Below are 15,063 nucleotides of genomic sequence, written 5' to 3'. Positions count from 1 at the left end.
AATAAAAGATAACAATTTTTTAGCTACTTTGTACTACGGTCTAGTTGTATTTTTTTTTCATTTTTAAGTGACAGGTTTTAGGTTCGATTTTCGTCACAGACAAATTTGAATCACATTATTGCTAGCGCATTGTGAGGCTAAGCCCACTCCTCTCCCCTATCGTTTGTAAAAAAGAAGGCCATAGCAATGTGCTTGCACCGTTGTACAACTTGTACTCAAGTTTGAATGTTCTTAATTGTAAATTGAAATCATTTCTGGATAATGTTAAGTAAACTAATTTTTTAAATCAAATAAAAAAATGTGCTTATTTTTTATTGGGAGCATTTTTGCTCATCACCATAAACTATGGTGTATGCTTACCATATACCTAATCAATTGACATGTGTCATTTCACTTAATCTTGGTTAATTTTTCTCAAAATTGAAAAATTAACATTTAATGTGAAAGTTAACTAGAGTTAAGTAAAATGACACGTGTCAATTGATTAAGTGTATGGTGAGCATACACCATAATTTATGGTGGTGAGCAAAAATGCTCCTATTTTTTATTAATGATACATCATAATTAACACTTAATAATTTAATCAACAACCATGTCATATAGTTTAAAAATCTAGTGGTCAAAACAAAAAAAAGGCTAAAACTAAACAGAGAAGAGTCGCAGAGGAGCAAATACACTTCTCTCCAGAACCACGACATGTCGTTTGATTCCTTATAATCGACCTCGTCTTCTTCTCTCCGAGGGATGTTCACTTCTTAAACCCTGAAAACCCTCGCTGCAACCATAGCTGGTAACTAGCTAGGGCACAACTCCCTCTCTCTCTCTCTTTCTCTCTCTCTCTCTCTCTCTCTCTGAGGAGTTCCATAGATTCCGGAAAAAATGAATAATCTGAAGCTCTACTCGGAGGTCTCTCTGAATCTCCACTTACAATCCGAAGAGGAGCTCATACTCTTCTCCGCATTCGACATTGAGCAGAATCGCTTGTTCTTCGCTTCCTCCGCCAATAACATCTACGCCACTCACCTCTCCTCCATCCAGGTGTATATACCTTTATATATGTTTGTATACATGCTTGTTGGATTTCCCTGTTCGAATTGGAACCCTAATTTGATGATTATTGTGGTGTAGAATGAAAGGGCGTGGAGCAAAACCTCGATATCGGCGCAAGTTAATCAAATCGAATTGGATCCCGAGGACTTCATCACTTCATTTAGTTACCTCATGGAGAAAGAGGCGCTCTTGGTGGGAACTGGCAATGGGCTTCTGCTGCTGCATTCTGTGGATGATAATGCCTCCCAAGTTGTTGGCGGAGTGGATGGCGGTGTTAAGTGCGTTGCGCCTAGTCCGGATGGTGACCTTCTTGCCATAACCACTGGGTCTGGGCAGGTGCTGGTTATGACTCAGGATTGGGATTTGTTGTACGAGACTGCGCTGGAGGATCTACCGGAAGATGGCAACCACGTATGTAAGGACCTCTCTCCATTATTCATCGATTTTCAGATTTTCAGTTTTGCTTTAGTGCCTAGTGTTTGCCAATTGTTTGAGAAACAGCAATGTCTGGTAAAACATAATCATATGAATCAGAGTTAGGACTAACTTGTAATTTATTGATCATTTTATATTTAGCCTCATGACCTCCTTTCCTTACTTGGAGGAATTCCGCGGTTTCTGTTGGTGTCCACGTATATTTTGTGTATGACATGGGTTTTGTTAATTTGGAAAATTTAGCGACTTGGGTAAAAATTATGGTTTCAGGTGAACAGCAATTATCTTCTAAGTTCACATTTGAAAGCCCTATTTCCTGGCGAGGTGATGGGAAGTACTTTGTCACACTAGGTGAGGTGCAGGATTCAACATCCTTGGTTAAGAGGCTTAAAATTTGGGAGCGACATTCAGGAGCAGTACATGCTGTTTCTGAATCAAAGTCGTTCATGGGATCAGTTGTGGACTGGATGCCCAGTGGAGCAAAAATTGCAGCTGTTTATGATAGGAAAACAGAAAATGAGTGCCCCTCAATAGTTTTCTTTGAGAGAAATGGGTTAGAAAGAAACTTGTTTAGCATCAATGAGCAAACAAATGCAACCATAGAATTTCTCAAGTGGAATTGCAGTTCAGATCTTCTTGCTGCTGTTGTCAGATGTGAAAACTATGACTGTGTCAAGGTTTGGTATTTCAGTAACAACCACTGGTACTTAAAATCTGAAGTTAGATACCCAAGACAGGATGGTGTGAGGTTTGTCTGGAATCCAACAAAGTCACTGCAGTTATTATGTTGGACTCTTGGTGGCCAGATTACATCATACGACTTCATATGGAATTCAGCTGTGATGGATGTCTCAACTGCGCTAGTAATTGATGACTCCAAGATACTTGTAACCCCTTTTTCTTTATACCTAATGCCACCACCCATGTACTTATTCAGCCTTAAATTCCCCAGTGCTGTCCGAGACTTCGCTTTCTATTCCAAGAATTCTAAGAACTGTGTGGCTGCTTTTCTATCAGATGGTTCTTTATGTGTCGTTGAGCTTCCTGCCACTGATACTTGGGAAGAATTAGAAGGCAAAGAGTTTTCTGTTGAAGCATCCATTTCTGAATCACCATTTGGTTCTTTTTTGCATATGACATGGTTGGACCCACATAAAATTCTTGCTGTTTCTCACTATGGGTTCAGTCATAGTAATTATTTATCTCGAACTACATCAAGTGCGGATGGTGCTGGCTTTTATTTGCAGGAAATTGAGCTTGTATGTTCTGAGAATCATGCCCCTGGTTCAGTGACATGCTCAGGCTGGCATGCAAAAGTTTCCAGCCAAAGCTCTCTGGAAGAGATGATTATATCAATTGCTCCTAATCCTGCTAGAAAAGGTTCAGCATTTGTCCAATTTGATGGTGGAAAGGTTTGCGAGTATGTCCCCAAGTTCGGCATTCCTAGAGGAGTTCCAAAACAGGATTGGAGTTTCTCATCAACTTGCCCTTCTATGAGTGTGGTTCTAGTTGGAAACAGTGGGCCATTGGAACCTTTAATTTTTGGCCTTGATGAGAGCTGTAGGCTGCACGTCAATGGGAAGATAATATGCAACAACTGCAACAGTTTCTCTTTGTACTCAAATTTGGATGACCAAGTGATCACGCATTTAGTTTTGGCAACTAAGCAGGATTGTCTTTTTATTGCTGACATCACAGATATATTGCATAGAGAGGTGGAAATAAAATTCGAGAAATCCATCCAAGCTGGTAACAAGAAACGAGAAGATCATGGAGACTCCATAAACATATGGGATAGAGGTGCAAAAGTTGTTGGAGTTCTGCATGGAGATGAAGCTGCTGTTATTTTGCAAACAACTCGGGGGAACCTAGAATCCATTTATCCAAGAAAATTGGTCCTGGCTTCTATTTGCAATGCATTGGTACAGAGGCGTTTCAGAGATGCACTTCTCATGGTGAGGCGGCATAGGATAGATTTCAATATTATTGTTGACTATTGTAGTTGGCAAGTGTTTCTCCAATCAGCTTCAGAATTTGTCAAGCAGGTTAATAATTTGAACTACATAACTGAGTTTGTTTGTGCTATAAACAATGAAAACACTACAGAGACACTGTATAAAAATTTTATTTCTCTACCCTTCCCGAAAGAAGCTAAAGATGACTCCAAGGGTTTTGATTCTAATAACAAGATATCTTCTGTGCTTCTGGCCATAAGGAGAGCTCTTGAGGAACATTCGCAGGAAGTTCCTGCAAGGGAGCTTTGCATTTTAACCACTCTAGCTCGTAGCGACCCCCCTGCACTTGATGAGGCTTTGGAGAGAATAAAAGTTATCCGTGAAATGGAATTGTCAGGTTCCAATGACCAAAGGAGAATGTTGTACCCCTCTGCTGAAGAGGCTTTGAAGCATCTCCTTTGGTTATCTGATTCTGAGTCTGTTTATGAAGCTGCTTTAGGCCTTTACGATTTGAACCTTGCAGCTATGGTGGCATTGAACTCTCAGCGGGACCCTAAAGAATTCCTTCCTTTTCTTCAGGAATTGGAATCTATGCCAGTTACTTTGATGCGTTATAACATTGACCTTAGGCTGCACAGGTTTGAGAAAGCTCTCAAGCACATTGTTTCTGCGGGAGACACTTGTTATGCAGATTCTCTGAACCTGATGAAGAAAAATCCTCATCTTTTCCCCTTGGGACTTCAATTGATTGCTGATCCTGCCAAGAAGAAGCAAGTCCTCGAGGCCTGGGGAGACCATCTTAGTGGTGAAAAATGCTTCGATGATGCTGCCGCCACTTATTTGTGCTGTTCCAGTTTGGAAAAGGCTTTGAAGTCATACCATGTTTGTGGTAATTGGAGTAAGGTGCTTACAGTTGCTGGGCTTCTAAAACTGGGTGAAGATGAGATTATGCAAATGGCTCATGAGCTTTGTGAAGAACTTCAAGCACTTGGTAAACCAAGGGAAGCAGCCAAAATTGCTCTGGAGTACTGTGGTGACATTAACAATGGGACAAATTTGTTGATTAGTGCAAGGGACTGGGAGGAAGCATTGAGAGTCGCTTTTATGCACAATAGACAGGATTTAGTCTCTGATGTGAAGAATGCATCCTTGGAATGTGCAAGCTTGCTTGTTGGTGAATATGAGGAAGGTTTGGAGAAAGTAGGGAAGTACTTGGCTCGCTACTTGGCTTTAAGACAAAGAAGGTTACTTCTGGCAGCAAAAATCCAGTCAGAGGAACGGTCAATGATTGATCTTGATGATGATACTGCTTCAGAAGCTAGCAGTAATTTCAGTGGAATGAGTGCTTACACCACAGGGTATGTATTTTACATCTTATTGTCATATAGCTTTGCCATTGTGGCTTGTTTTGCATCTTGTTTTTTTTTTTAATTTTTAATTTTTTTATAGTTGTGTAGCTAACTTTCTCCATCAGAGGGTCATAATATGTTGATTATCACTTCTGTGCAAGGACCCAGATGGCGGGGCACCCTTTCCCTCTACTTTTTATTAACTTATACCTCAGTCGATAGCTTAGTTTCGTTCTCGCACATATGCAATATATTGTTTCAGCCAATATCGTCTTGTTGAGGATGGTTACAGCTGCTGTCTCCCCTCACTTCTTTTCGCCTTCCATTATTTCTTCCATTAACTTCTTTGGAATGTTGCATTTCAGTTTATATTTGAGCCATTTCTTCAAAGATCGTATTGTGGAGGATGGTTCTCACATTGAGTTCAATGCCTGTAGGTATGTACTATCAGACTTTAATTGGTTTCCTAATCTCATGTACAGGACCAGGTTCAGCTCTGGTACATCTGCCCGATCAAGTGCAGCTAGCAAGGCAAGAGACGCCAGGCGCCAGAGAAAAAGAGGGAAAATCCGTCCCGGAAGGTATGTTTGTTATTATAAGAGATCATTTTCCAATCTTGTTACTCTTCCTGGTCACTAACAATTGCTAATAAATTAACTACTTGACATTTTAGTCCTGGTGAGGAACTGGCTCTGGCTGACCACTTGAAGGGAATGTCTCTAACGACTGGAGCTTTGCAAGAGCTAAAATCTTTGTTGCTTTCGCTTGTCATGCTTGGCGAGGTTGAAACCGCAAGGAAGCTGCAGAGGGCTGTGGAAAACCTTCAACTGTCTCATATGGCAGCAGTCAAACTAACTGAAGATACAATATCCAGTGATATCATAGATGAGCGCACACAGACTTTGGATCATTACACACAAACTATCAGAAGTGAAGTCCAGAACTCCGAGGCTTTCTTCTGGCGGTGTAAGGTATTTCATTCCCCGTAAAAAGGGAGTTTGGTCACTTTATTTATACCTACAAAATCTTTTGAGACGCAGCTTGTTGGACATGCTTGTTATGCGGATGAAATGTGCATGTGATGCCTGCCGATGGGAGCTTATTTGAAGCTTAGGCAAATCTGACATCTCTTTAGATGGTAGCTTGCAAATTCCCTTGCAATGGAATGCTCCAGATTTCGGATCTCCTGTCCAGTCCCAAATTGTCATGAACGTCGATACGCATAAACTGGTATCTGCAGCTGTGTGGAGTTGCGCGCGTGGTGTCATCTCGTCTGGACGCTGGTTGAAGAAGGGTATAGGAATGGGGTCAGGAAAGGCAATTCCATCCGAGTGTTTTTCATTTATTGGATCTTGTATCAGGCACTTGATTATGTTATACTTACTGTAATAAACTAAAAGGTTTAAATTAGGTTTTCTTTGTGACTAACCAGTAAAATTATGTCTTCTGAGGAATTCAAGAACGTCCCGGTTTCTGTAGTACCGGATTTCTGATTGGAATAACAAGATCGTTACTAGACTCAACTTAACAATCGCTTGGCCTTGTGACATTTTAATGAAGTTTTAGTTTTCTTTCGAAATTTATGCTTGATAATTTTAAAAATCGGAAAACGGGTTTAATAACGGAGTTTTAACTACACTCCTGATACTGTTTACTTTAACGAAAAAATATATTTTTACTCTAAAAAGTCAATCATGATATTATTCAGTTACAACACATTTTTGTTATTTTCGTTAAAACTCAGAGTTTTCATTTTTAAAAAAGAGGGGCGGGGGGGAATTGAAGGTGAAAATGGAATGTTGACTTAGTGGGAATCAGGATTACAGGAAGTACGAAAAACATTGTTATGGTATATTTATATATTGGAGTATTAGGAAAAAGCTTAAAAATTAAAATTAAAATAAATGACAAAAAAAGGGCCCAACCGGGTTCGAACCGGTGACCTCTTGATCTGCAGTCAAATGCTCTACCACTGAGCTATGGACCCTTGGATGGAAATACATCTGCAAAGTTTACTTATATATCCATAGGTAATTAAAGTTGTATAGTGGACATCCCGGATACCTAAGAAAACCAAGGATAATATTGTTTTCTTTTACGATTTAGCACAATCGTCCTGTGTAGCTCAATACATTCTCATGGTTTAGAGTTTCCAGTTCAACTCCTGGCACCGGAATTATTTTTTTCTTTTTTTTTAATTGAAAATAATCCTCATCCAATATGTTGTTTTTTATTTTATTTTATTTTATTTCAAACTTAGTTTCAACAACATTATCTTTGTTTATTTAATTAAAACTAGCATCTCCGCGCGTTTTTCTGCACATGTGAAATGCCTCTTTATTATTACGAGCGCTACGCGCCGCTAAAACACCTCTATTTTATGTCAAAACCACATATTTCATTAAATATTGAGTACTTTTTCTTTTGGTTTTGAATACTCTTTTATTTCTTTCTTTCTTACACTCGTGTGTTTGTCAAAGGCGACTACTGGAGTTGATTAATCTGGTTGTTTCCATACAGTCTGAAGCATTCACTGCAGGGGGCAGTGAGAAAACTTCACAGCTTCGATAACAAAATGTTGTTTGTTGAAGATGTGATTGCTTAATATTGTATGATGGGAGTTGTGCAACTCTCATCCAGTTCACCGGCGATCTTTGCACGAGCAGATACCAGCACAAAATTATGGAACAAATAGCATCACTGACAGCTTTTATCCGGTTTCTCATCTTCGCAATCTGCAGCATGGCAATGCATATCAGCACAGAGAGTTCTTCCAATCAGTCGAAATTCTCCATCTTTTGAAGTTATTTCACACAGACTGCATATTCTCAGCTCTCAAGTTGGGGCTAGTAGTTGTAGTCACCCACCAGAAAAGACCGGACCCTGTTTTCAACCTCTACCCAACTACATCCCGGTGTTCTCTTCAACCCCGAGTCACTCATCATTGATCTTGTCTTGCCAGAATCACCCCATCTAGCAGAATGAGCATGTATATCAGATAAAACTATGTAATTCGCCGCATTTCTAGGCTCAAGCTTAACAAGATGACTCAATGCAATTTCTCCTAACTTCACATTAGAATGCACCCTACACGCACCTAATAACGCTCCCCAGACTCCAGCATCCGGCTCCATTGGCATTGTATTAATTAAGTTTAAAGTTTCATTGAATAAACCAGCACGACCTAAAAGATCTACCATGCACGCATAATGTTCCAACTCTGGTTCAAGACGATGCTTTTCATGCATGACCTGAAAAATACTCCTTCCTTCTTGTACCAGACCCGCATGTCTGCAAGCGGACAGAACACTGATGAATGACACAGAATCAACTTGGACAGAACTCTCTTGCATCAGTGAGAAAAGTGCAACTGCGTCAACTCCTTGCCCGTGCACTGCATATGCTGCAAGCATTGCATTCCATGAAACTTTGTCCTTGTGCTCCATCTCAATAAAGCATTTCTCTGAATAATTGAGCTGTCCACATTTAGCATACATATTGATAAGACTATTTCCCACAAGTGTGTTGGACAGAAACCCCATTTGGATAATGCAAGAATGAAAAGCCATTCCCTCTCTTAGGGCTGCCAGATATGCTACTGCCGGAAGGATACTAACAAATGTGACTAAATTAGGCTGAAAGTTCTCCAATTTCATCTGGTGAAAAGCAGATATAGCTTCCCTGGCATATCCAGCCTGCACATATCCGGAAATCATTACATTCCATGATACCACATCCTTCATAAATCTGGTTCTGTTAAACAGACGTTGAGCTGAGTGTATGTTACCGCATTTGCAATACATGCCAATAAGAGCATTTTTTACAGCAACATCATGCTCACACCCATTCTTTATAATTTGTCCATGAATACAGGTACCTTGATCTAGGTCAGTTAGTATGCTACAAGCGGAGATAATGCCCATCATGGTTCCTGCATCAGGCATTATTCCAGACGACCATAATTCACAAAACATATCTATAGCATGGCAGGCGTCTCCAAGTTGGGTGTATGCATTTATCAAAGCATTCCATGTCACAACATCTTTGCATGGCATTCTATTGAATAGAGTTAATGCAGAAGTAAAAAATCCACATTTGGCATACATGGAGACTAGGGCTGTTCCAAAAGAAATATCAGAAGCAATGTTTGCCTTAAGGGCGTAGCAATGTATGCTCATACCTAACTTCAGACATGATAATTCTGCACATGCCAAGAGGACACTTATCAGTGTTATTCCACCTGGTTTCAAAATTTCATTCTGCTCATCTCGAAAGAGAGACAATGCTGCTTCAGGATAACCAGATTGGACGCAAGCAGATAAAAGTGCAGCCCAAGAAACTATATCTCCTTTCCCTAGTCCCTCAAAAATTTGTTTAGCCTTCTCTATCTCTCCGCATTTTGCATACATGGTCATTATAGAAGTAGCAACCGAAACATCAGCATCGAGTTCTTGTTCTGAGGCACAAAAATGGATCACGTTCCCCTTCTCTAAATCTCTCATCTCAGTTGCAGCCAAAAGAGCACTTATGATTGAAACCTTATTCATCTTAGTATTCTCTCCTTTCATCCACTCAAATAACTCCAAAACCTCAACAAAACATCCATTACTCGCATACCCTGCCATCATTGTCCCCCACAAAACATCATCCCGGCCCTGCATCATGTCAAAAACCTGGTGAGCAGCATCTAAATCTCCACACTTGGAGTACATATCAATCAAACCATTAGAAACCACCGAACTAAAATCCCTCCTGAACAGATAACCATGAATACACCTACAAGAATCAATATCCGCCAACCGAGAGACTGCTGGAACCAAATTGACCAAGCTTACCAAGTTCGGTCTCAGCCCCCATGTCTGCATCTTCCGGAAAAACCCCAATGCCTCACAAGGATCCTCACTTTGCGATAAACCCGCAATCAAAGCATTACAAGCTACAACATCTCTCTTAGGCAATCTATCAAACACCTCTCGCGCACTCTCTAAGTCACCCATTTTACAGTACATGTCAATGAGACTGGTCCCTATAAACACATCAGAGTCCAGCCGCTTCCGAGCAACTTCACGGTGCACCAAGACACCATCTTCGAAATCCAAAGCAGCAGTACAAGCTATCAAAACAAAGTTGAAGGTATACTTATCCGGCTCTACGCCTTGTTCCACCATCGAATTGTACATTTTTCGAGCTTCCTTGTACTTGTTTGCTCTCGTATAAGCTCGAATCATGGAGTTCCACAAAATCACACTTGGGTTTTGCGCAGAACAAAAAACCGAGAGCGCAGAACCGCATTTTTTGAACGAAGAGTAGGAATTTATGAGATTGGTCAGTGTCGAATGGTCTTGCTGGAAGCCTGAGACTATCAGGTGGGCGTGGATTTGCAGCAGAGACTTCAAGCTTTCGCATTGAGAGAGGAGGCTGTGGTGCTGCCGGTAATTCTTGTTGGTGGTCGATGGCAAGGAAGGAATTTCGGAAGCTGCTGGTGCGAGTGCATGGTATGGTCTGGTTCGAACTCCATGTTTCACGATCATGGTAAGAAAACCGGTAGAAGTCGGAGGAACAGCTTCAGCTTGCTCCTCAGGTGACTTGTAGTTTCAAGTAGAAGTCTTTTGGGCCTGGAGCCCACAGGATACTGAGGGAGCCATACTTGATTCAGGCCCAATAGGCCCAAATTTATCATCTCTCCCGCCACCCTCCTCAATGTTTTTACTTCCTGAATCAGACCCAGATTGGTATCTGCAATTGGGGGTTAGGGTTTTGGGAAATGGAAGCCGGGAAGCTCCTCAACGACAAGAAATTCTGGGTCGCATCTTTCCTTATTGCTTGGGCTGCTGCTCTCCAGGTATACTAATTTCTCCTTCTTCACACACGCACAGAGAGACTGTACATTTGGTGTTTCTATGCTCCTATATATATATATATATATATATATATAATGTATTCTGTGTAATTTTTATAGTTACGCATTGGATGTGGTGGTAAAGATGGAAACTTTTGTAAGTTTTCAGGGTCACATGATGTGGGTGCAGAGACAGGAATCCTTCAAGCAAAAGTTTGGCACTCTCAGCGAAACCGAAACCGAAACCGAAACCAGTGATGCCGGAAAGTAAAGAAAACAGGCCAGATTTGTTTGAAAGCACATCAAATTTTGTATGTAAACAAAACAAATCCAAATCCAAATTTAATTTTGTTTTTAGTTTATGAATTCTATTTTGTAGCTTGGGAGCTTTCACTTTTAGTAATCTGACTGAAATGTGAATCTTTCTGTGGACATATGCATTGATATACGGATAAATAAAGTGATTATGGTGTATAAACTAAAGAAAGTTCATTTTTGGGTTGTTGCTTTAGTTGTTTGTGCGGTTTTTGTCCGTCTTAGTTTTGCCTTTTGATGGTTGTTTTTGCAGTCCCGCTGAGATTAGGATCTTGTGCACGTCTTTGATGTACAATTGAACGTTTATTTTTAACGAATTTTGTTGATTTGATAGAAACGAAGATAGGCAAAACTAGAAATATTGTGTGTTTTTTACTTGTACGTTGTTGGTTTGTTTTGTTTGTTAATAACAGAGGTTGCTGCCTAAATATATGTGTGCTTTTTCTGATAGCTCTATTGGGGATAACAAATGGTGACAAGCTTTGCCTTTTAAATGTATGAAGTTATAACTTTCCCTGCATTTTAACTGGAAGGTTGTCTGCTGCTTGTTCAACCATGAGGAATCAGGACATCCTTGACACAGCCATTTTCCTGTTTTAAGTTTCTGAACGCTGATCATATATTCTAGAAATCCAATAGGTTCTGGGAGTTTTAGAGCTCATTTGACAAGTTCTTTTAAATGGCTGGAAGCGCTTTTAAAGAAAATATTTTTGAGTTACAAAAGCACTTGAAGTGCTTTATGCTAAAAACATCAGTTATGTGCTTCTTTCTGGAAGCACTTCAAGTGCTTTTTTCAGAATTAACTTGCATTCTCACTAAGATTTGGGTTCTAAAAACATTTTATCTAAAAATGTTTTCAATCATTTTAAAACACTTGCCAAAGTTTTTCCGGCCCTGGAGCCTTAGGAAACGTTTTCTCATCCACAGGCCGGGTAAGGCGGTTGGATGGTGGAGCCGTTGGTGTTGTGGGTTCAGGAGTAAGATAAGACCGGTCGTAAATCACTGCATGGAAGTTTGAAGAAACAAAATTTGTTATCTTAGCAGCAGATCATCGAGGATCCCACACTAGTTTCAAGTTTTTGTTGGTCATCGTTTTTAGGTAATTTGACCCAAGCATATCACCTGTTTTTCTGCCCTCCCACTTTCCATAGACTCTCATCCCCTCTTATTTGTGCGGTCACGGTTAAGTCACGTCAACATTTTATTCAACATTTTATATTATTATTATTTTTTATCTTATTATCTCTATAAAAAAATTAATATAAAATATTGACGTTGCTTAACTGTAACTGTACAAAATAGGAGGGGATGAGAGTGTTTGGGAAGTAGAAGAACAGAGAAGCCGGGTCGATTATGATTTTGTTGGCCAACTCTTAACGTTAGCACTTGCTTGATGTGACAACATAAGTGCGTAATATATAACAATGGGTTGATTATCTTTCTTTATTGGATTCAATTTCGGATAAAGAATGTTTTCACACATCAATTTTCTTTGGATGTGTACTCTCATGTTTATTTTTGTGTCTTGATTTTTCTTTCATTTATTATTTAAGACTAAAAATAAACACATGCGTTCAGAGAAGAAAATAGACATACGGAAATCACCTATCTTTTCAGACAAGCAAATCAAATCCAACTGGTTCGGTTCTAACAATGGGGATGGGCAAATGGGAGGAAGTCAACTTAGAAAGCATGAGATTTTGACAATAAAGCTAAAAACCGTCCAAGAACGTGTAATATTATGGGTTCTTTTTCTTCTTAATTTTTTTGGTAAACTTGTGCGTTCTTCTTATTCATTGTATTCTTATTATTCTAAGTCAGAGTCAAACCAAAACACTAAGTATTAGAGTTGCACCAATTTCTCAGCTACCCAATAGCATTATTCACACTCAATGGAGTCTATTTGAAGTTTGAACTGGTTGCTTGTTCATTAATTCTTAAAGGAGAAAGAATCTGTTTTATCGTCAGTTATACACACTCAAGAGTATTTTTCATCACGCAATTTATTCTCAAGTAATTTATTATCGGAATTTTCTACCACCAATCTCATGTCATGCTTCTTTTTTCTCCGAATTGACTACTAGTGTCAGTTAATCAAAATTCTCACCATCAAGAGAGGGAGCCCTTAGTTTAGGCCAGCCATGTCATTCATGCAATTCCTCCGTCCAAGCTCTCATTAGGCCTATACAATCAGTAGTATTTTTTATTATCATTAAGAAATGAGAGAGAGTTCAAAACTACTGTAATAATTTAAGAGAGGGGAGTTTCGAATTCAGAACACATTTATGGAAACCCGACACCTCATTTACTAGAATAATGAACCACATACATATACAATTAGTCACATTTAAAAATCTCTTTTAAATATAAGTTAAAGTCGGTAATAAATAAATGCTAAATTTATAGCCGGACTAGAGATGTATTTTTCTTAGCCTTTTGGCCAACAACTAGAGCATAGATTAGTATTATCCGAAACCTTGTACATGTTTACGGTAAAGTAGTGACTTTCTGATAACAAATATACAGAGTCGTGTGGAGAGCACACAGCAAATTATCTTTATGCTTTCTAAACTACACGTTGTGTATATTATATTAACTTAGCCATTGGACTGGCCCCTAATTAGTGGATAATTTGACCTAGTTAATGTTTATGTTTGTACAAGAAGTTAAATAATTAGGCAACTATGTAAACCTAACCGTTTATATAAACGTTGACATTTAGCAAAGACGGTAGCAATGACATTAATATTACTGCATGCTGATTGGGACAGTGACGATAAAAACTTCATATTTTGACCAAGTTTTTAAATTTAGTTTTAATCATTTATGCTCAAGGGTATAGCTATAGACATGGGTTATGTTGGTTGATAAAGTAGTATCGACCATTTTACATTCAGAGATGAAGCCAGAGAGATATGTATAGATCGGGTCATTCTTAAATAAAAGAGTCACAAATTAAAAGATAAATAATTTACTAAACAAAATACTTATCCATAAGATTTTTCATACAACATATTATACTATCCCTCTACACGATTTCATGTTTTAAAAGCGTTGCATGACACTTCATTACCAATATCATCAAATATTTGTCTAGAAAAAAAAAACCATGTTATCATTTATTCATTGGTATCCCATCCAATTTTTCAATCAATTCTTTAGAAATTTCATGGCCGGAAATGCTCTTTTAAAGTTGGTAGTAACAACTGGAAAAGTTAATGCTAATATCACACGCATGTACATTTTTCTCCTGCCAAAAAATTGAGTAGGGGCATTTGCCCCCTCTAGGCTCAAAATGGTTTCGTCATTGCTTACATTCAAGTTTGAATCTCCATTCTCATGTATTATAACAATTTAAGACATGACATGGAGGGCACTTTTCTCTCTTTCTTTTATGCCTCTTTTGCTATAAAGAAAATAAATTAAGAAAAATGTGATATCATCACCGAGAGCTGGAATTCTTAGAGCCAGGATAAATTATAAAATGCAAGTAAAATTTTGTCTTTATTGTTGCAACTTCCGGTTGAAAGGAAACCTAAATAAAAGCCATGTTTCTCATGAGCCCACTCCCTGTTAGTCCAACCTCTATAAATTATAATTCCTACTTTTGAGCATGACAAAGAGACATGCAATATATGTTACAATATTAGGCGCCAGTCAGTCTAGTATTTCGGTATCTTAAGTCAGTACTAACCCAGTTCAATTTCCACACTACCAAGAGCTACGACCTTGTCCCGTAAATATATGAATGTGGCTTTTGAGATCTTTTTATACTTTAATTTATTAAGTAATTTCTTATATATCCCTCTCTTCCTCTCCATTATTCAAACTATTTGCATACAAAATAATTAATGAACATCAGACTTTGAAGTGCACTCCGTTCAAATGGAAATGGAAATTTCGTATGGAAAACGATGTAGAAACTAATAATGCAGTGGAATTGAGGATTCACTTACACTATGTTCGGATGAGAGAAATAAATTTGGAATTTGGATAAAAGTCAGAATTTATAAATTGACATGTATCAATTTCTTTGTTTGGATGCATAAAAAATAGAAATTTAGAATTTTGCGTGGAAAAAAACTTGGAATTTGGGACCTCCAATTTCCAAGTTTAAATT

General features: G+C 38.7%; 2 protein-coding genes and 1 non-coding gene across 3 annotated transcripts; 1 reads left to right on the top strand and 2 right to left on the bottom strand.

The window, feature by feature from the left end:
• Window positions 1-744: 744 nt before the first annotated feature.
• On the top strand, window positions 745-6,209 carry LOC126629367 (elongator complex protein 1-like). The gene is made up of 5 exons (XM_050299391.1): window positions 745-1,038; window positions 1,129-1,465; window positions 1,756-4,798; window positions 5,272-5,370; window positions 5,463-6,209. Exons 1-5 carry the CDS (start codon window positions 880-882, stop codon window positions 5,776-5,778), a joined length of 3,954 nt encoding a protein of 1,317 aa, XP_050155348.1. The 5' UTR covers window positions 745-879; the 3' UTR covers window positions 5,779-6,209.
• Window positions 6,210-6,704: 495 nt separating this feature from the next.
• TRNAC-GCA (transfer RNA cysteine (anticodon GCA)) lies at window positions 6,705-6,776 on the bottom strand. The gene has a single exon. It is a non-coding gene; the product is annotated as a tRNA-Cys (tRNA).
• Window positions 6,777-7,165: 389 nt separating this feature from the next.
• Window positions 7,166-10,634, bottom strand: LOC126629370 (pentatricopeptide repeat-containing protein At2g39620). Its single transcript, XM_050299397.1, has one exon. The coding sequence runs from the start codon at window positions 10,318-10,320 to the stop codon at window positions 7,636-7,638; it is 2,685 nt and encodes an 894-aa protein (XP_050155354.1). The 5' UTR covers window positions 10,321-10,634; the 3' UTR covers window positions 7,166-7,635.
• Window positions 10,635-15,063: the final 4,429 nt, after the last annotated feature.

Source organism: Malus sylvestris, chromosome 7 (assembly GCF_916048215.2).
Source record: "Malus sylvestris chromosome 7, drMalSylv7.2, whole genome shotgun sequence".
Lineage (NCBI taxonomy): Eukaryota > Viridiplantae > Streptophyta > Magnoliopsida > Rosales > Rosaceae > Malus > Malus sylvestris.
This window is presented reverse-complemented; position numbering and strand designations above follow the sequence as displayed.

Bases quoted from the DNA above. Each gene is read 5' to 3' on its own strand.
- LOC126629370 (XM_050299397.1), bottom strand. From the start codon at position 10,320: ATGATCGTGAAACATGGAGTTCGAACCAGACCATACCATGCACTCGCA.
- LOC126629367 (XM_050299391.1), top strand. From the start codon at position 880: ATGAATAATCTGAAGCTCTACTCGGAGGTCTCTCTGAATCTCCACTTA. The intron at 4,799-5,271 runs GTATGTATTTTA...TCTCATGTACAG, and splicing joins ATGAGTGCTTACACCACAGG to GACCAGGTTCAGCTCTGGTA. The intron at 5,371-5,462 runs GTATGTTTGTTA...TTGACATTTTAG, and splicing joins GGGAAAATCCGTCCCGGAAG to TCCTGGTGAGGAACTGGCTC.